Source organism: Cygnus olor, chromosome 4 (assembly GCF_009769625.2).
Source record: "Cygnus olor isolate bCygOlo1 chromosome 4, bCygOlo1.pri.v2, whole genome shotgun sequence".
Classification (NCBI taxonomy): domain Eukaryota; kingdom Metazoa; phylum Chordata; class Aves; order Anseriformes; family Anatidae; genus Cygnus; species Cygnus olor.
The window spans coordinates 53928804-53950562 of NC_049172.1; the positions used below are offsets into that span (position 1 = coordinate 53928804).

At 41.4% G+C, this 21759-nt stretch overlaps 3 protein-coding genes across 7 annotated transcripts in view; 2 read left to right on the forward strand and 1 right to left on the reverse strand.

The window, feature by feature from the left end:
• The window catches only part of FAM114A1 (family with sequence similarity 114 member A1), a 37031-nt gene extending 34066 nt beyond the window's left edge, over nt 1–2965 (reverse strand). For all 4 annotated transcript variants that reach the window (XM_040556780.1, XM_040556778.1, XM_040556779.1 and 1 more), the window contains exons 1-2: nt 2858–2965; nt 166–515 (exon numbers count right to left, since the gene is read on the reverse strand). In XM_040556780.1, coding sequence (XP_040412714.1) covers nt 166–507 — 342 coding nt within the window. In that variant the 5' untranslated portion in view covers nt 508–515; nt 2858–2965. The remainder of the gene's footprint in view (nt 1–165; nt 516–2857) is intronic.
• A 565-nt stretch (nt 2966–3530) lies between these two features.
• LOC121070123 (toll-like receptor 1) lies at nt 3531–7829 on the forward strand. The gene is made up of 3 exons (XM_040556776.1): nt 3531–3669; nt 4181–4281; nt 5730–7829. Exon 3 carries the CDS (start codon nt 5788–5790, stop codon nt 7747–7749), a length of 1962 nt encoding a protein of 653 aa, XP_040412710.1. The 5' UTR covers nt 3531–3669; nt 4181–4281; nt 5730–5787; the 3' UTR covers nt 7750–7829.
• Nucleotides 7830–11927: 4098 nt separating this feature from the next.
• Nucleotides 11928–16414, forward strand: LOC121070122 (toll-like receptor 1). Of its 2 annotated transcripts, XM_040556774.1 has the most exons (3): nt 11955–12077; nt 12192–12372; nt 13786–16414. In XM_040556774.1, the coding sequence occupies exon 3, from the start codon at nt 13876–13878 to the stop codon at nt 16330–16332; it is 2457 nt and encodes an 818-aa protein (XP_040412708.1). In that variant the 5' UTR covers nt 11955–12077; nt 12192–12372; nt 13786–13875; the 3' UTR covers nt 16333–16414. The 2 variants fall into 2 exon arrangements, with proteins under 2 accessions (XP_040412709.1, XP_040412708.1); XM_040556775.1 differs by having other exon boundaries at nt 11928–12372.
• Nucleotides 16415–21759: the final 5345 nt, after the last annotated feature.

A 21759-nucleotide genomic window follows, 5' to 3' on the forward strand; every position in this document is an offset into this window, starting at 1 on the left:
GTTTCCAAAGGCTTGGTGCTGCAGTCTGACTGACTTTATTCCCATGCAGGTTCTCTGTATGTAACTCCTTGGGTTTTTGTAAAAAGCAGTATACAAATTTTACAAAACTCTGTTCTTACAGAGCAGGGAGGGGAGAACATTTATGGAAATGAAAATATTACTCACCGGACTGCTTTGTTCAGGTGGTGTTTCTTCAGACTCAGGTTCTGCATCAAGGCTTACAGTCTCATTGCACTCAGTGGGCATGTCTTCAGCCAGCTCTCCATTGGAAGGCAGATTTTCAGCTATGTTTTCAGTCAAAGGATTTTCATTAATAAATACATCTCCTTTCTGTCCATTACTGGCACTCTGAGCAGCCTGTACATGTTCCTCATGTGAAGATGCAGGCAAGATCTCAGCCTCCACAAGGTCTGGTACTGACTCGTGAGGCAATACATCATTGCTGGGCATTTCCACTACTTCAGGTTTTTCTTCGGGTGGGATGCCATCACCTAAGTCTTCAGACATTTTCAATTCTGAATACGGAAAATAAATTAGTCTTTTTAGATGAATAATCATATAATATGGAGTGTTTCCCAAAAGCTATTGCTGAAAAAAACCATAGCCTTGATGTAAGGTCTCCTGAAGCACGGAGCCCTGTGGTATATACAGCATGCTGGCCCTGACACGATTATACTTTGAATACTCTATTCACCTTGCAGGACTGCACTCAAGTACAAAGAGCGGCATTATTCTTCTGTTTTCCAAAATATTGCTTGTTGAGTGAGAAAGGATATTCATTTGCCTGGAGAAGTCAACTATAAGAGCTTCCACATGGTTAATTCCTATGTTCCTTATTAGGTGTATAGATGGGATACTGGAAAATGTGATAATCTGAGCTGCAATGGCTCTAGAACATAATGGCCAAGCAGTTCTTGCTCCTATTTTCATCACCTCCACTTACACATGTTCCTATAATCTTCTGACTGATAGAGAGAAAGATGCCAAGGAGCTGAAAAAAGCACCAGTAAAAGCTACAGTAATATTAACGTATTGGAGATGGGTTGTAATTTGAAAACACAACAGGCCATGGTCCCTGCAGCCAATTCATAGATAGGAAACATTTGCTGCTCACATAGAGTCTGTACTGCTTATCTCAAAGGCTTACTGTTTGGGTAACACTTCTCACCTGTTCCCAAAATGTCAGGGATCAGTTCTGGAATTAAGCTGTGTGATTAAACTTCAATTCTGAAGCCAAGGTAAGCTTGCATGAGGTACAGTTATTGATATATTTCCAAGCATTCTCCACAACATTGTAGTCATTGCACTAAGGACCCACACAGAGAAAGAAATGGCCACAGAGCAAGCTCTGCAGCTGATTAAGAAGCGGCACTGGCAGAGGCCAAGAGCACTGGACTTTAGTAGCGATTACTACTATTTACTTGTTGACAACAACAGTATGCCTGGCACTGTACTTGAAAGACAAACCTTGACAGAGAGCTGCCATTGCAAGGTCTTGTCTACATGCAGAGCTGAGTGGCAGAAAATAAACTCAAGCAACCATGTCTGCTGATGCTGTCTTTTCACTGACTCCCATTTGAACTAAAAACAGCCCAGAACTTCGTACCTGTTAGAATGACTAAGGTTCTAAAAGAGACTGGCAAACAAGAAAAGAGGATGAAAAGCAGAATATAACTGGGATTAGTAAGACACCTGCCTGTCAAGCATGTACTTATACTAGTACCTTTTATTAAAATCTGTAGAATCATGTACAGCTGTGGCCTTAGCAGCCTGTTCATCTAATTTGAATTAGAGCAGCTGTTTTAACAGTACCGAGAATAGCATTTATGATCAGTGAACAAGAGGCATAAATAAATAAACACTTGATGCCACTTACATTACTTTAGCTTACGCTGTAACTTAATTATCTTTAGCAAATATGCATTTACAAGTCAGAATGTTTACATTTGCTACAAACATTTGAAGTTTTCTATTACGAATACAGCAAAAACCATAAAATAATGTAGACAAATATTGCTATAATTTTACAGTACTCTGTGTGATGGGTAGCATCACCTAAAGAAAATGCTTCTACTCATGTCAGTTACAATGATCCTCTGCTAAACCCAGTAAAACCTGTAGATACATGTATCACAGTTTTGCACTGGGATTGGATCTGAACGATCAAATACCCAACACCAGTACAAATTTTAAAGGCTCACATGTGCACACGGATAGTGGCAGGGCTGGCTCATCTCTGGGGACCGCTGTGGTCCCTGCAAGTCCTTTGCTAAGCCTGCTTTTGGGGACCCGAACATCTAACAGCAAACTCCCCAAATCAGTCAGAAACCAAGAAGCCGTCCACTCGTGCTTAACCCTGGGGCAAGGCGTCGCTGCGGGCTGTATCGACGTGACATGACCGCGACAGCTCTGTCGTGAGGGAGCCCCTCTCCCCTGACGGATCCAGAAGAAGGCGTCGAGGCCAGAGGCGACCACCAGCCCCTCAGGCTCCGCGGCACCTCTGAGGTGCGGTGGCCGCCCACGGAGTTTCATCCCGCCCCGAAAGCGCCTGGCGCCGCCTCACTCAGGGATAACTTGATAACTTTTTTTTGTTTGTTTTTGTCCCCCGGGCAAAATCCCCGGCGACACCGCCCTCCCTCCCGGGGTCGCTTTTCTCCCAGCTGCCACCTGCCCCCGCGGGCAGGGCGAGGCAGGAGCAGCCGCTCCCTCAAACCCGCAGCTTCCCCCTTCTTCTTCCTCTTTTTTTTTTTCTTCTTCTCCTGGTCTAATCCCCTCCGGGCTTGAGTTGTTAGTGAGGAGCCCGCAGAAAAGTGTCAGGGAAAAACAAAACAAGCCAAGAAATCGCCGTGCTCCTTACCGCTCAGCAGTCCCCTTACCGGCGCGCCCCCTGCTCCTTCCCCGCCCCGCCACGTCGACAGCAGCGGGGGGAGGAGGAAGCGATGGCCGGGCGGCCGCGGGCCGGCCGTGCTGTGCCGGGCCGGGCCGCTGGGAGGAGGGAGGGCTCTTCCCTCAGTCTTTCTCCCTCATGTGCCATCGAGGCAGCTGCGTGTTGCGCCCGGGACTGCGGGCAACCGGCCGCGCCGGCAGCACTGCCCCGCCGCGGGGAGAGTCGCCCCGGCTGCCATTACCGCCCCTCACGGCCCCACTCGCCTCAAGAGGCAGAAAGGGGCTGAAATATGCGGCTGTAGGATTACACAGCAGGGAGTTAGCCTCTCAGGTGACACCTCGCACCTTGGCTGCATTTCCAGGAAATGCAGCCGAGAGTAACTGGGAGGTGCGTACGCAAACTTCCAGTAAGTGCCTGCAGTGCTGCCCGCAGCCCTGTGAGGAGCCGTGGTTTGGCTCTTGGCAAACAGTTTGCGGTTCTGGTCACAGTCGGATCCCTCACGCCTTTTCCTCTTTTTGCTGCTTCGTTTTCAGGCAAAGCATACCCTTTTGCAGTTCCGAGATTTGTTGCAGCATCATTTCTGTCACCAGACTTCCTTTGCTGAAGAAAAAAATTTACTGTTGGCACGGGAAGCATAACAAAACTTACGAATCACTGAGGAGAGCTGCTTATAGGAGGTCATGAAGTAAAACCTCAGTTCTCAGAAGCATGCCTCACAAACGAGGATAAAGCTACGTGACTTAGCACTTACTGAGCAAAATGCTCTGAAGTTTCCCATTAAGGTAGGTGATAGCAGAACAAATGTTTGTATTGCTAAATAATAAGCTTATTTTTAGGCGTTTCAATGAGAATTTAAGTATCAGGGCATGCTGGTAGTTCTGGTGTCTTTTAAGTTAATTTATTAATGTGTAGATGTATTTATTGAGAACTCTCAAGAAGTCCTAAGGATTCACCTGTTCTTTTTAATAGAGCTTGTGGAAGAGTAAAGGCATTGTCTTTGTAGGAATCATAATAGATGGAGCTCAATAGTTGGGGGTTCATTTTTCCTTGTTGTGACTGGTAATTTTGACTATAAAATAGATCTTACAGTAATTAATCAGTATTGTAATAGGAAGTTGCTACTCAAGGATGAAAGAACATTGTAAATGTGTGTGTATGTCTGTCTGTGAGATAGGAGGTTGTATGAGTTTCCTGAGTTCCTAAATGGCTTCACTGAATTTAGCACTTGTATTTACTATTTTCTTTCACTTTCACTTTTCAGTAATTAATTTTGCTTGTATTTTCTCACTGCAGAAATGTTACAAATGGTTTTGGAACAGAAAAATTAGTACAGAAGATGAGCAATAAATGAACACTTCTACTCACCTTGGATTTCACTGAAGTCTGTTACCACTGTAAGTTGAGTGCCATCATCTTCCTAAAGGGTTCTTGATAGGTTTCAGAAAAAAATAATGATCGCCTTTTAGTAAATAGATAAATATATTAAAAAAAAAAAAAAGGAAGGAAACAACTTCAATATATGACTTAATTTGGCTACTTTTGTCAAGACATTTGGGGAATATATTCATCTTCAAGTAAGTGATTGCACTAGAGTGGTAAGTGAGGACTAATGGCGTGCAGTCTATGGTAAAATGCTTCTTTTGCTTTTTAACATATGCCTAATCTTTATAGTATGTAGGCAGAACAGGAGAACTCAGACTATGCCAGTGGCCAGTGTACTGTCATTTAATTAAAGAGATACCAATAACAGGCTCTAATTTATGGCAGTTTTTACACGTTAATTAAATGTGCATCTGATTCTGTATTCAGTAGAGTTATGCCTGTGTTATATTCAGGTGGTTAAACTGCTATAATCTAAAACAAGAGTGAACATTTGATAGAAGCAAGGGCTTACTTTAAGATTTTACCTCTTCAGTCAGGAACAGACAGTAGTATGGCTTGTACGCAACAACGGTACAAAGTGTCACTTGCAAACTAGATGTGAATTCTCTTGTCTATAGTGACAGAAACAAAGAATCATAGAGCACCACCATAAGGCTTATCAGCATGACAGTGGAGAATATGAATTGCCCATGTTCTGTTTTGTGCTCTCTCTCCTATCTTTCCCTTTCTTTTTTGGATAATTTGTTTTCATATGCAGCTGAGAAATGAAGTATGATGTACAGAATAAGCTTTAAAGTGAAAAAGTAATTTTTAAGATTATTTCCTCTGATTCCTGAATCACTGAAATGTTAATACATGATAGTATGCTAAACCAGAAAGATAGATTAGTTCCACTGGAGTTAGTTCCATATTTAGACCTCAGCTAAGATGGAATTTCTGACCAGCGTTGTACAGAAGTAAAGAGAGACTGGTTTATGTCTTTGCCAAGACAATAACCCAAGTGTTTGGCATTCAATACTGAAGGTGCTGCTCTGTTTTAATTCAAAAATAAAATAAAATAAAACACCTTACCCAGTGTTTTCATCATGTCCACTATTTAACCTAATCAAAACGCTGCTGTGGAACAGGAGAGAGATATGGTTCCTGTTTTTTTTCCCCTGATTATCCTATCATAAAGCATGAAAATGCACCATCAAATAATAATTAAATAATGAAGGAATGTCTTAATTAAATAATAAAATTATTTAATAAAATTAAATACACTTATTTAAATAATAAAATTAAATAAATAATTCAGGAATGCCTCTCCTGAATGATAATAGGTTTATAATAATTGCTTTCTGAGTCAAAGGGAGAAGCAGAAAATTTGAACCTTAAAAAAGTTGTTCTATGATGGCTGTTGGATATACACTTAATGATATGATCTGTTTTTTGTTGTTTTTTTTTTTTGTTGTTACAGGATTAGAATAAAGATGGGTGTATAAATATTGAACATCTGCAAGGAGCCATAAACCAATATGACAAAGAATATGAGATATCTCGGAAACTTTTTTGTTTATGAGTGTCTGTTTGTATTAACTTTTTGGAGCAATATCAGCCTGTCTGTGGAAAATGAACTCTTTACATCTGTTTCTAATAATTTTCCAGAAGGTGGTTCTGACAAAAGCATCACGAGCCTTCCACTGTTGTATAAAAATCGTCAGCGGTCCAAAGTTGATTACAATTGGGTTATAATAGAAAATACTACCGAAAGCCTGTCATTGTCACAAATCACAAATGGCAATGTAAAAAAATTAATAACTTTATTGTCTGATTTCAGAAAAGGCTCCAGGCTACAAAATCTGACACTGACAAATGTGTCAGTGGACTGGAATATTTTTCTTGAACTTCTTCAGACTGTATGGCACTCATCCATTGAATATTTCAATATCAACAACTTTACGCAGTTGTCAGACATTGAATATTATAACTTCAGGTATTCGGGTACTTCCATGAAAGCACTGGCATTGAAGAACATCCTAGTCACAGATCTATACTTTTCACAGGATGACCTGTACCAGATACTTGCAAACATGAACATTGAAGCCTTGACAGTAGCAGAATCAGAGATGATACATATGCTATGTCCTTCGCTTGACAGTCCCTTTAGATACATAAATTTTATAAACAATGATTTAACAGATCTGCTTTTTCAAAACTGTGATAAATTAATTCAACTGGAGACATTTATCTTGCAGAAGAATAAATTTGAGAGCCTTTCCAAGGTGAGCTCCATGACAAGGTATATGAAATCACTGAGGTATCTGGACATGAGCAGCAACTTGCTGCGTAACGATGGAGCCGAGGAGCACTGCCAATGGACCGAGTCTCTGATGGAGCTGGACCTGTCCTCAAATCAGTTGACAGAGTCGGTGTTTGGGTGCTTGCCAGTCAATGTCAACAAACTGGACCTACAAAACAACCAGATCGCCAGCGTCCCCCAGGGGATTGCTGAGCTGAAGTCCTTGAAAGAGCTGAACCTGGCGTCGAACAGGCTGGCTGACCTGCCGGGGTGCGGTGGCTTTTCGGCCCTGGAGTTCCTGAATATGGAGATGAACTCGATCCTCACCCCTTCTGCCGACTTCTTTGAGAGCTGCCAGAGGGTGCGGGAGCTGGAAGCTGGGCACAATCCGTTCAAGTGCTCCTGTGAACTGCAGGCCTTCATGCGTCTTGAGAGGCAGTCTGGAGGGAAGCTGTCCGGCTGGCCGGAGGCGTACGTGTGCGAGTACCCAGAGGACCTGAGGGGAACGCAGCTGAAGGACTTCCACTTGACTGAGCTCGCTTGCAACACGACCCTGTTGCTGGTGACAGCTCTGCTGCTGACGCTGGTGCTGGTGGGGGTGGTGGCCTTTCTGTGCATCTACCTGGACGTGCCGTGGTACGTGCGCATGCTGTGGCAGTGGACGCAGACGAAGCGCAGAGCTTGGCACGAGTGCCCCGAGGAGCGGGAAACCGTCCTGCAGTTCCACGCCTTCATTTCCTACAGCGAGCGCGATTCCGTGTGGGTGAAGAACGAGCTGATCCCGAACCTGGAGAAGGGGGAGGGCAGCGTGCAGCTGTGCCAGCACGAGAGAAACTTTGTTCCCGGCAAGAGCATTGTGGAGAATATCATAAACTGCATAGACAAGAGCTACAAGTCAATCTTCGTGTTGTCTCCCAACTTTGTGCAGAGCGAGTGGTGTCACTACGAGCTGTACTTTGCCCATCACAAGTTGTTTAGTGAGAACTGCAACAGCTTAATCCTGATTTTGCTGGAGCCAATTCCTCCGTATATTATCCCCGCGAGGTACCACAAGCTGAAGGCTCTCATGGCAAAGAGAACGTACCTGGAGTGGCCGAAGGAGAGGAGCAAGCGTGCCCTTTTCTGGGCTAACCTGAGGGCAGCTATTAATATTAACCTGCCAGTGGCTGAGGGGCAGAGTTGTGGAGAAAGAGATTAAGAACCTTTCTAATGCAGTTTTTTTCTTTTCTTTTCTTTTTCTTTTTTTTTTTGATGAACCAATAAATACTTTATGATTTCTATTTGTTGTCAATATATTTCACTTTTTGTTATAGAACGCTATTTCTACAGAATTGTCTATGCTGCTTTACTAGAGGAAAAATTTAGCCTAGTTTACTGGAAATCACTTGAGATTGACACAAAGATATAACCTGAATGTTTATTTTTTTTAAACTGTGCTTGAAATATTGTAGTAAATATTTCTCAGTGAAATAAAATCTGGCGCACTTGGTATAGTCCTGTGGAAGAGGGACTGAATTGCTGGTGCCTTCAGAGATCTACATTACATCTTGGTCATAGGACCTCTGTTAAAATTAGGTTGCAAGGAAGAAAATTATGTATCCTGAGATGTCTAGAAGTCCAGAATTTGAGAGTATTAGTGGGTTAAGTTTCAGATTGAAGAACATAAAGCACAGGACCCAGATACAGAACTCTGTGAATATCTTGTGCAAGGGAACAGGCATGGCTGTGACAGAACCGGACTGAGTGGGGAAGGAAGGGGGATTTTATTCTTAAAGAGAAAAAAAGGATGAGCTACTTTGCCTTTTGGTGTTTGTAGCTTGGCACTGCTCTGGATGAGTGGATCGAGCGCACCCTCACTGAGCTCCCAGACAACACCAAGCTGGGCGGCAGCGTTGATCTGCCTGAGGGTAGGAGGGTTCTACAAGGGATCTGGACAGGCTGGGCCCATGGGCCACGTCCAGTTGCATGACTGCGGAAAGGATTGTCCTCTTGTATGTAGCACCGGTGAGACTGCATCTCAAGCAGGGTGTTTGGTTTTGGGCCCATCACTACAAGAAGAACATGGAGTTGCTTGAGTCCCCATCCCTGGAGGTACTTAAGAGGTATGTGGACATGGCATTTAGGGACGTGGTTTAGTGATGGAACTCCGTGGTGAGGTTGATGGTTGGACTTGGTGATCTTGAAGGTCTTTTCCAACCTAGATGATTCTACGATTTCATGATTCTAAGCAGCTGTCAATTTCAGCTGAAATAGTATATTTTGCAGCACAGCTATGAGCTTCTGATCAGAAAGGCAATAACCAGTCAGAGGCTGAAAAGATTTGCCAAGTCTTGGGACAACTGGTAAGACCTCTGTTCACGAAGTCAGAAGGACAAGCTACATTTACGTTATGTGCCAGATAATTGACAAAACAGCTACACATGCTGTGAATTACTGCATCCAGTTTCTCAGATTCCCCAGCAGAGATTTCTCAAGAGATATATCAGGATATTCCAAACAATTATTTTAGCCTCTGCCATACTTTGAACACTTTATATTAAACCAGTTTTAGTCCAAGAAGGATTTTTTCCCAGACATGGGGCCATGTGTTAGCCTCACATCCCGTGTCAGCCTCTTTTCTGGCACTTTTATCGGCACATTCTGGAAGGTAGCTCCCAAGCATCAAAAAAGGGTGTATGTAAATATATTCTGATGTCAGATACCATATCAGCATATTCCTGGCATTTGACTAGTCATCTCAGTGACTAGCAGGAATGCTATTTCACATGCAGAACAGTATCAACATACAAAACTGATAATGTGGGAGTTAACCACCCTCCAAAACCTAGAAAATGTGCAGGATGAAGTGAAAGCACACACACACATATATATATATATTTATGTAGTGTGTAGCATAAAGGAAACCAAACTATGACAGAATGGAAGTCACAACACACACAGGGGTTGCCTTGCTGAGAGCTCAGCTCTTTTTTAGCTTTAGAAATGCTACAAAGCATCATCATTGAAGCTCATTTATATAACACTATAACACTCATTTGCACTCACTGCTCAGTCAAGAGGTATTGATAAGCCAGTAACTGAGAAAGTTGTGTGCTCTGCAAGGTGGCTCTGTGTCACGGGGAACAGTTTGATTTCCATGCTTTGATCCTGGTGTCTGTCTTTGCCCAAGCAAAATAGGTTTAGGCATTAAATGTGGTAAATCTTTGCTCAGTTTAACTTGTGGTGGCATTTAGCATTCATTTTGCCTACTTGACCCATGGGAGTAAGTTGTGACAATGAAAGAGCTGCCATTGAAGTTAAGGTCCTCTATATGACCAAACACTGACCTAGCAACTTGCAACTTCTGATAACTGTTAACTTCTTGTAAGTGCTTGGATGAGTCTAACTGCTGTGGCTGTTTTAACTCAATGTTTTGCACATGTAAGTTCCCTTTAGCAGTTCCTACTGGGGACATCCTTTGATCCTTCAGGACAGTGCTGGTCCTAAATAACTTCTGATACTCAGCTGAGTGTAGCTGCAGTTCCTCCCTAGGTAAGTAAACAGAATATATAGGCAGACGTGTGAGATATACGTGGAGGAAGGGCTGTTTGTGAAAGTAAGTGCTCATTGGTAGAATAAGCTACAAAAAACAACCAACCAAAAAAAAAACCCAAAAAAACCACTTAACCAAAACCAAAACCAAAACCGAACCCCCCCAAAATACAGCAGTATAAGCTTAAAAAATGGAACAAGGTATTTGCATGAGTACAGATATGTTCAGGACAGAAGGGATGGTATTTACCTGCTACATTCAGGATGCTTGAACACGTACACACTGCTTTTTAGTTTTTGCTATCATGCAAAATGGCTTAATCAGTAAACTGAAACCACCCTCAAACAAACTTTTGCTGAATGGGTTAGTAAAAATAACATTGTGCAACGTCCCTAATGAATTAACAGAGGTATTTAGGAGTGTCAGTTTCATTTTCACTAGTTCCAAATTTTCTTTATGGTACAACTGTACAAAACTGTATTTTATGCAGTACAAAACTGTATTCTGAATGTACTTTAATGTCTCCTAAAGAAGGGTGGTAGGGAAATTAAACATATTATAAATAAAGGTGTGGGTACTTTTCCTTTTGACAACCCTGTGTGCACTGGAGTCAGTTCTGAAGAAAGCCGATGGTATATTTGATTTTGTCAAGACAGCAAAGATTTTTCAGTAGTTATAGTGGAAGGAAAACTGCCGTTGTTCTGTCAACAAGTGCCTGAGTCTATTCATTTTCATGGATTAATGCTCCCCAATGGGAACTTCTCCTTTAACATGAAGAAAAAACAATATCAGCTGACAATCAGACAGAAGCATTCATGATCCCCAGACTTGTCTAGGGTCACAGGTGTCTCAACCTGTAATGAGTTACTGAGATCCACTGCATTGAGGAAAGCAGAATGGTTTGCTGTCAGGTTTCAGCAACACTAACTCACTCATCAGTCTCACATTGAAACCCAGAAATTTTCTTCCAGAAAAGCAAAAAGTTTACATTCTTTGCAAAATTGGAAAGGCAAAAGAAAAGATTTAGAAGAAGCTCATGCAAGCTTCAAATGTATCTGGCACAACTAGTTAGAATAAATTGCCATACTTCTCAGCTTTTTGTAGCTGAATACATTCTTGCCTTCAAGTCTCCTCCAAGGTGCTGTTTCACGGTGGGGAGTAAGCTTTAAATGGAGTCCAGAGTCATCCAAGATGCCCCAGTCTGCTTATACGTGAAGGATTCATTATATATGTCATGAATTTAATCTTAAAGTTCATTAGGATAAAATGAACCTTTGTTCATTTATTTATCTCGGCTTCTTTCTTCCTTGCTGATTAACCTTACTGAAGCATGTTGTGTTAGTTTGGAGGCTCATGGGAGTGAGATGTTGGTTTTGGTTATTTACATCTGCCTCTGAAGTGCACCGACTCTCTGCTCTGTTGATTTGTTCACTAGGCTTATGCTCCTGTTAAAAACTTTAATTGAATGACTGCTTTATTGGATGCCTTCATTCCCAGATTGCCCTCTATGGCTTTATTCTTCACGGCTGCTCTGCAGCTTTCATATCATAGAAAATACTATCTCTAGATTTATTTTTTTTCCATTTTTTTAAATTAAATTACAATGTGGGATTTCCCTGATTTAACCATCCAAGACATATCTAGTGTAAAGATGACCAACCTGTAAATGTTTTGAATTGCATCAGTTTGCCCCACTACTAGATTTCGAGTCTGTTAATGTGCTACATTAATTAATCTGCTTGTTGGGGAAACTAGCTCAGGAGGATAGATCTCTGCAAGAGGTTTTGATACGAAGAGAAGTTGGCTGTGAAAGTTCTGCTTCCTGTTTTCTGTGCGTGCAAAAGAGGAGATGCAGTTGATGAACTTCCAGAACATCTGTGTAGCCATCAGAAACAGACATGAAATTAGAAATGCAGAGTTATTTAAATGTTCTTGCTTTTGGGGAACATTTTGTACCGCAGATAGGTTTATTTCTTCCTAAACCATACAGTTAGGTAAATATTGCAGAAGTAAATGTACTTTGAGTTTGGACTGTTAAAAATTTCCTTTCATTGTGTTGTTAATATCTGCATTGCAGGGAAATGTAATTCTTTATTGGAATTCTGTAGTCTACAGGTAAAAAACTGTTCTTCCTACTTCCTGACACAGTAGTTAAGGAATTAACATCTTGTATGAGATTCTCCAGCTTGAAGATTACATGTGCTTGAAAATCCATCTTGAGGTTGTTAACGGAGTATGCAGAAGTCTTATGCTGGTCCTTCACTTGGAGATGAATTCAATGCACAAAAGGTGGGTAATATTTGCTGCTTTATTTACATTTCAGAATTTTTGTTATGGGTGTTTTGGAGTCCATCAGATCTCAGGTGTTGTCTTTCTTCACCAGGGGAAGATATTCTGGCATTTTTAAATTTTAGTGGAAATGCTTATTTGTATGTTGAATTTCAACACAGAAGAAAGGAAAAAAAATGGAAATTTTCATTCTCAACCAACTCGAATTTAATACTATTGTACAATGGTGTTGGATGGGTTACTGCTGATCCTTAATATTGCTTCGCTATACAGATCTGCTCTATTCTTTGAGTTTGGCACACTTCAGTGCTCTACAGGGTGGATTGTCCCTTGCACTGTACAGTGTAGTGTGTATAGTAAACTAAAATTCATCTGGCAATAGAGCATGGACCAGAGAGTGTTGTCTCCTTTTTTTTTTTTTCTTTTTTTTTGGCCCTTCAGGAAAAAAAGTCTTGCTTTGTTCCTGACTTCCCATCTCCCCAGAGTTTATTTGATTCAAGAGTTTTTTTGTCAGCCTGAGCTCTGAAGAACAGGGTCAGCTACTCTTTAAAGTAATCTTGGTTCTTCTTGCAAGTGATACTGTACTTTGACCAACCATCTCAGCTTCATTAAGGATCTGTTTTGTGCTCGGATTGCCTAGTACAACTTTCTGAAAGACAGAATTTGACTTCTCAGTTTGATTCTCCAGAAGTAGGTTTATACTTTAATGGTTCATTCCTTTATTGCTCTTAGTGATGTTAATTACACGTATTTTTGCTTTACTTATTTGGAAGAAAACTTGATTAAGCTTGGTAGAAGATTTAGAAGGGAAAGGAAAGAGTTTTGATATCAGGCAATCAAATTACTAGGGACTAACACGTGTTATCACCCAGAACTGACAAAAAATAGGCTTTTATTTTTATTAACAAAGGATTACACAGAGGAATATCCCCCACTGCCCAATTCCCCCACCCCCACAATCAGCAGAGGAAAAAAAATGGGGCTCTTTGTCTTCTAAAAGAATTGGTGAGTCATTCATACATCTGGTTGCCAGTCTGTTGTGTCTATGTTGTCTTGTCTTGATAATGCAATAGTACTGCCTAGAGCATGCTTTTTCATGGTAGAGCCGGTGCCGTTCTGAATCTATGTAGGCTGTCGATAGGCTCAACCATTTAGTCATTCTGCTTTTTGATCTCTGGAACCAGATTCATCATCCCTCACCATTTCTAGGGAGGTTCTTTGTCAAGTTGGCAACTACGGGATAATTTGGAAAATGTAGGAAATTTCTTATGACACCTAGAATATCTTAGAGTCTTTTAAAGTGTTAAGTGTTTTCTTTCAGATTTGGGTACTGCTACTTCATATAGGTTCTCCAGTTATGCTGGAGAACCTATTCATCAAATTCAGAAAATTCCATGTGTTTTCTTTTCACAGGGTTGGACTTCTCACTGAGACATATTGAACAGAAAACAGAGATATGCTTCTGCGTTTCTCTAAAGAACCAAGATAATTCTAGAAGGCATAATGGGATCCCTTACAAGTATCTATGTCTTTGCTTGTGTCTTTACACTCACACTTTGGAATAATATCCATCCAACTGTGGAAAATGAATTCATTGCAAACTATTCAAGCCTTTTGCTAACTGATGTTCCAAAAAACATTCCACTCCATACTCATGTATTAGATTTATCACATAATAGGATCTCTGAGCTTAGTATCTCTGAATTTATTTCTCTTTCTGACCTTCAAGTATTAAATCTGTCTCATAATCTAATTACAGAGCTTGACTTTAATGTCTTCATTTTTAATCAAGATTTAGAATACTTAGATTTATCTCATAATAACATTTGGAAAGTTTGTTGTCAAATGCTTGCATGTCTTAGACATTTAGATCTTTCTTTCAATAATTTTACTGTCTTGCCCATCTGTCAGGAATTTGGGACCATGTTTCATTTAGAATACCTAGGATTAAGTGCCATGATGATACGAAGGTCAGACTTCAGACACATCACACATTTACAGCTGAACACTCTCTTCCTTACCTTAGAAAAGTTTTCTCTGTATGAGCCTCAGAGTCTGACAGCCTTAAATACAAAGAGCCTTCACATTGTTTTTTCAGCAAACCAAAACTTCAATTTTTCCCTCTTGTATGATGGGATGAGCACTTCAGAAAACCTAAAAATTGTTAACATAAAATATACCTTGAGCTACAAAGATTTCCCCTCTCCTTCTTTAAAACTTCTGAAGAAAATCAAGACAACAGCTCTGATGCTTGACACTGTGGACTTAGAATGGCCTATCATTTTGCAAATTTTCCTGCTTATTTGGTATTCACCCGTGGAGAATCTGACTGTGAGAAATTTGACTTTTCGGGGACCAATAGGAGTGTTGACTGCATACAAATTTGTACCCTTCTTAAGCTCTCTGGAACAAGTAATCTCTTTGGATGTCTCCATGAAAGCGCTAACTTTGGAGCAAGTTCGTAATAAGGTTTATTATTTCAACCAGGAGATTCTATACAGAGATTTTTCAGAGATGAATATTGCCAATTTGACAATATATGATGCATACATGCCACACATGCTTTGTCCAGAGAGAGCAAGCTCATTTCAATATTTAAATTTTTCTCGCAATGCCCTGACAGATGAATTGTTCCAGAATTGTAGTACTCTGGCAGATTTGAAGTTACTTATTTTGAAGAGGAATAAATTTGAGAGCCTTTCCAAGGTGAGCTCCATGACCAGGCATATGAAATCACTGAGGTATCTGGACATGAGCAGCAACTTGCTGCGTAACGATGGAGCCGAGGAGCACTGCCAATGGACCGAGTCTCTGATGGAGCTGGACCTGTCCTCAAATCAGTTGACAGAGTCGGTGTTTGGGTGCTTGCCAGTCAATGTCAACAAACTGGACCTACAAAACAACCAGATCGCCAGCGTCCCCCAGGGGATTGCTGAGCTGAAGTCCTTGAAAGAGCTGAACCTGGCGTCGAACAGGCTGGCTGACCTGCCGGGGTGCGGTGGCTTTTCGGCCCTGGAGTTCCTGAATATGGAGATGAACTCGATCCTCACCCCTTCTGCCGACTTCTTTGAGAGCTGCCAGAGGGTGCGGGAGCTGGAAGCCGGGCACAATCCGTTCAAGTGCTCCTGTGAACTGCAGGCCTTCATGCGTCTTGAGAGGCAGTCTGGAGGGAAGCTGTGCGGCTGGCCGGAGGCGTACGTGTGCGAGTACCCAGAGGACCTGAGGGGAACGCAGCTGAAGGACTTCCACTTGACTGAGCTCGCTTGCAACACGGCCCTGTTGCTGGTGACAGCTCTGCTGCTGACGCTGGTGCTGGTGGGGGTGGTGGCCTTTCTGTGCATCTACCTGGACGTGCCGTGGTACGTGCGCATGCTGTGGCAGTGGACGCAGACGAAGCGCAGAGCTTGGCACGAGTGCCCCGAGGAGCGGGAAACCGTCCTGCAGTTCCACGCCTTCATTTCCTACAGCGAGCGCGATTCCGTGTGGGTGAAGAACGAGCTGATCCCGAACCTGGAGAAGGGGGAGGGCAGCGTGCAGCTGTGCCAGCACGAGAGAAACTTTGTTCCCGGCAAGAGCATTGTGGAGAATATCATAAACTGCATAGACAAGAGCTACAAGTCAATCTTCGTGTTGTCTCCCAACTTTGTGCAGAGCGAGTGGTGTCACTACGAGCTGTACTTTGCCCATCACAAGTTGTTTAGTGAGAACTGCAACAGCTTAATCCTGATTTTGCTGGAGCCAATTCCTCCGTATATTATCCCCGCGAGGTACCACAAGCTGAAGGCTCTCATGGCAAAGAGAACGTACCTGGAGTGGCCGAAGGAGAGGAGCAAGCGTGCCCTTTTCTGGGCTAACCTGAGGGCAGCTATTAATATTAACCTGCCAAAGTCATTTGAAGCAAATGAGGAGGAGAATGATGTTATTTCTACTGGTAGTATAACTCAGCCTCTGATTAAGTGACTTGACTGTCCTGCATTAAGTTGCGTTAATGAATGTTTAATATCTTTTAAAAATATTTTGAGTTTGTAGCAAAATGTAGTTGTGAAGCATATGGAAATTGCTACTGCTTATTTTAGTTGTGAAAGTAGTCAGAAATTTTCTGTTATTTCCCCATCATTGACTAGAGAATGAGAAAGGAATTTTCCTACTTATTACACTTTTTGTAGGCTTGAGTTGCATTTTTTTGGATGTTTCCCATTGAATCTAGATATATTTGAAAGTAACAAAGGTAGTGATTAGTTCAATACCATTGGGATTGTAAAGTCACGTACTTGTATCTGTACACGTACACGTATCGTGTATCACGTACACGTATCTTTGTTCTGACAAGAATGTTTTGCATTTGAGATGGTAGGGGTCTGCTTCCTAAGGTTTAATTATATAATACAAACAAGAAAAAAACTCTTGTTTAAATCACTTTCTGTACACTAGTATAACAGCGGGTACAGTATCCCTACACCTTCAGACCTCACTGCAACTTATTCCAAGCCTGTTTTCACTTCTGGGAAATCTTTCCCTTGATCACAGACAGAGACTGTCCTGGGTAAAAGCTGGAAGTTGGAGCCATTTATCCGTGTTTAATATCATTCTTACTTTGCTGTACCATACATTGCCGCTTGCATAGATTTACCCATCAAGCAATCGTTTCATAGAATTTGCTATTGGTTATCTTCAAAATAATAGCTAATATCTGAATTTATGATTTTTATTGTATTATATTATTACTGTTTCTGCTGTGCTCATATCAAGCTGTATTGAGCTGCTTGTTTTCAGAAGTACAGTTATATATAAGTACTTCAGTAATATATTCTCTTATTATGAACTCTTTCAACTGTAAGGGTAAAAAAAAAAAGATGTCTCAATCTACTACAATTTCATTAAAAAAAATCTCTCAGTTGCACCACTGTAATTCTTCTGTTAAATTATAAAATTTATTTTATTACTATCTCTCTGGATCAGCTAGTAACCAACCTACTTCATAGTGTGGTTTTGTAGGTATCTAGAGTGTGTGCCACGTGATAATATCGCAGGAAAGCCCCTCTTACTGAAAATAGGAAGCAGAACTTGCATGACCATTGTGCAAGAGTTGCATTAGCAGAGTAGTCACTTAATTAGGTCATCTATTAAATATTTAAACTCAGGAGGCTGATGTTTTGAGGTAAATCCTCTTTTATCTCTAGAATTTCACTGAACTCTGTGATCCTGCCCTTTCATCACCAGGCACTGAGAGTCACCTTGCGGGACAAAAAGCATGTGCTTCACTGGGAAATAACCTCTCTGCTAAAATCAATCTAATTAAACTAATGATACTTGTTGATAGGAGGCATCTAATTATTTGCTGTACTTGGATTTAATTTGATAACCTAATAGATGTCTCTCTTTTTTTTTTTTAATCTGTTATTAAACTTCCTGGTGTCATGTCACTGGTGGCGAGGAGCTGTGTAATTATACTTACCACCTGATGGAAATGAGAAGCCTTCTGACCGCAACCGTGAGTGGCATGTGAAGTGAGTAAGTCAGTAGGAGGATGTGATCCCTAACACGGGCTGCTAACCACCCAGAACTTCGGTGGGAGCTGGTGGATGTGGCGTGCTTGACAAGCAGGTTATCTGCAAGCAGGGGAGATGTTCAAATGGGAGCTTAGGGCTCTGCAGGAGGTCATGTCAGCAAGGCTGCGCCCTGCCCTCTGAGTCACTTGTGCTTCATGGAAACCTCACTCAGCAGCCAGGGGAACAGGCACTGGAAATGGATGGCAGAGCTCATGTGCCAGTCAGCCTATGACAGCAGGCTGCAGGGCATTTTCCACAAAAGCCGTGATGTTCAACCTGGGGCTGCAGCCAGAAGGCACAGCTGGAGTTGCTGCATTTCCTTCTTAGCAAGTTTCCCCCGACTGTACAACATCACTCTTGGTGCAGAGTATTCGCTTCCTCAATAACACTGCTGTCTGCTATTAAGCAGTTGCCTAGCTAAACTTTAGTGTCTGCTTTATGAAAGCTATGGCCAGAGTATGCCTATAATTTAAGGTTTGAAATGCTCTACAGCTCTCAGATACTTTAGGAATCATTCAGGAATATAGGCTGATGCATTACGATGGTTAGGGGCTTTGTAGCCTCTACCTCTCCAGGGCTCCTCTGAGCTTTGCAGCCAAGAACGCTACAAGAAAACCTCTTCTCCTCCCTAATATCAGGCTTCTTGCTCCCCCCTACCAAACCTTTAAAGTCTAAGGACATGATTAGCATTCGTATTTAGTGGAAATCTTGCAACAAGCACACATTGCCCTGTCCACACAATGAGAAAAGAGGAAGGAAGATTTCTCAAATCAGACTTTCCGGTCTCCATAAATGTAATGCAATCAGCAAGCTGGGTTTTTTTAATGTGCTAAATAATGTGTGTGGTATTCTGGGCCTTTGAAGATTGCCTCATATTTAAGACTGTTCTGAAACTGAAGTTGTAAGTAGAAGTGAAAGAAATATTTTTTCTCAGGTTTGCTAAGTTTATTGTTTCAGGTTATTAACCCTGTGTGTTCCCTTTATCCTCTGTCCTTCCTACCTCAGAGATCTTTCATGCCCTTACCAAGACTTTTAGTTATTTGCACACTGTAGCGTATCCTGTATCCACTTAAAATACACTTTGGGGTTCCTTTCTTCTTTAATTTAGCATTTGATGGAGTTTCTCATCACTTCTCTGTTGGAACTTTTTTCCCCTTCCCTAAAGCTCTTGTTTCTGTTCAGTGAATTCATAAAGTGTTTATTTTTTTTTTGTTTTGACCAAATGTAGAAAATTAGGTTCTACATAAACCTTCATAGGTTTCATTAAGCAAGACGTGTTCATAGAGTTGTTTCTTGGAGAGTTTTCAAAACTTACAGGATATGAATAGTTGGTTAAACCCTTGAAATATTGTCACACTGTCTGTATTCATAAAAATGAATTCAAGAACTGCTCTCACTGCAGTCACAAGCCTGAAAGCATACATGAAAGCAACATCATGTATTGACTTTGTTCATGTTTTGCCAGACCAGAATTTTAACTGCAGAGAATATGTTAAATATGTTTTCATGGCTAAAAATCACTGTAAAGACACAAAATCAATCTTGAATCTTTGAATAGGTTTCTGTGTGTGATAGGATCAGACTCTGTGATGGAAGGTGAGACAGATGTAGCAGCTTCATTTCTTAAATGTGCATGAAGAAATATTTTCTTAAAGTACAATCTCTTCATTTTAAATTTTGCTATTTTTCTCAGATAATGGGCGACACCCAGTGGCCAGTTAAATTATCATCCACCATTTCCTGAAAAAGAAAGCTCACACTAGAATACGTACAACACATTTTTCCACTTCGTGCTAAAAATACACACAACATTTTTCGCTAGCAAAACTGAGACAGATAATCACATTGGTTCAGCAAAGTCAGGAGCCCCTTGAGGTGTGTGTGGTATACATCAGACAAGAGGGATTTTCCCCAGGTCAGGAGATGACCTTCCTGGTTGCAGCTCTCCTGACGAGTCAGTGGTGGTGATTCAGTCCCCTGTTCCATAGCTCGCTCCTACTAAGTAGGGTGTAGAGAGCATATATTCATGGAGTTTATTCAGAGCAGATCACAAACTCTGCCCAGCCCTCTGATCAAAATGCAGGTGAGGTGTCAAAGCTCCCAAATCATGATTACCTCATACTTCTTTGTGATAACACACTCCTTGAATATCTGATCCTATTTGCCCAGGACTTATTTTGCATGATCTAATTGAAGCAGTTTTTGGGAGCAATAAATACCATCCTTTCTGTACTTTTGGATAACCATTTGCTCTAATCAAACATCATTAATTGTCTCAATATTTCTTTTTCTGGTGGCAAAATATAAATTATCGAAAGAACAGAGGTGAGAAAGTTAAGGGACACAATGACAGTTAGAGAAGGACAAATACCTGTTTTGATGGAAATCTAAATAACTTCAGAGAAAATGGAACAGTTATCTTAAAAATCTCTAGTTGCTAGGAAAATACATCCCTACAGAGACAGATTCAGCTATATATTTGTTTAGCATCCAGAGACCTGGAGCTGGGATAGGCTCCTACAGCAAAGTACACCAGAAGGTGTGAGCTTGGCGTCTCAAGGCCTACCGAATCTTTATGAGGATGAGTCAAAACTTCTAGCTGGTGTTTGACATCCAACGGAGTTTCTAAAAAGACACAGTCTGCCCTCAGTTCTGTGCCAGAAGTGATCTCACAGCTCACAAGAAGGTTACAATCCACTCCTGGCATCCTCCGGCCTGTACTCCCATAGCGCCCCTGGGAAACAAAAGCCTGGTGGCCTAGGCCGGGCCTGCTTTTGCTGAGGTGAAACACATGGGACCAGAAGCAGAAACCCCTAAGTTTAGTCAGTTTTTCCTTTTTGAACATCTTCAGAGACTTTAAGCTCTGGGATGTTTTATATTTAGTGTTTGTGATTCTGTCAGCTAAATGGCACAAAATCCAAAGCGTCTGTCACAGAAGTAACAGAAACTTGTCAGACAAAGTCACATCTGTGCAGAGTAAAGGCTTGATTAGCTTGCTTGAGAGTCACAGTCGTTGTTCTGGTCTATACCACTGTATATACTTCCATTGCATTGGTGGGTCAAAGGCTCTCCAGTAGTATGACAGAAATTCTTTATCTCCAGCCAGTAAAACAAATGACACATGGTCTCCATATAAAATAACATACCCTACTGCCCTCTGGTTTTGTCCTGTTTTAGCAACACCAACAAAATTTGTGATGCAAAGAAAATATCAGAGATCTGAGGGATTGTTGTAAAGAAACTGACTCTTCCTAAAGAAAAAAAAAGTTTTTCAAGCTGATTAGCATTATATTATGATTTTTTAAGTTTGTCACAAAACCAAAAATGTCAATTCCTTTTATTACTTGAGGAAACACTGAGAATATTTCATTTTCTGAGTACTCCCTTTTGTCATGTGAAAATAAAGTGCACCATTTAACTGGGAAAAACAAACAAACAAATACCGCAACCAAAACCAAACCAAACCAATGCCAACAAACAAACAAAAAGACATACCTAATTTTGCTGTCCTCTCTCATCTAGGAGCTGCTGTGGTGGCCCGTAAGCCTGTTTTAGTGGTCCACTTCTCAGTTGCCCATCATACACTCATACTCCTGAGGTAGGAAGCCGGTTCTCTTCACAGAAAATAGGAGCCCGCTCTTCTGGAGCACGCGCATGCAAATCATCACTCCCCTCCTGCCCTGGGAAGCCGTTCCAGAGCCAGGCTCTTTCGTAGTGATGAAAGTTCAATTCTGCTCATCGTAAATTTGTCTGACGAAAACCCATACTTCTTTTACATATTTATTTAGAAGCCTCTTTTCCAGTGCAGGGCTCCAACTTGGGGTATGTGTGCCTTGAT

Bases quoted from the DNA above. Each gene is read 5' to 3' on its own strand.
- LOC121070123 (XM_040556776.1), top strand. From the start codon at position 5,788: ATGACAAAGAATATGAGATATCTCGGAAACTTTTTTGTTTATGAGTGT.
- LOC121070122 (XM_040556775.1), top strand. From the start codon at position 13,876: ATGGGATCCCTTACAAGTATCTATGTCTTTGCTTGTGTCTTTACACTC.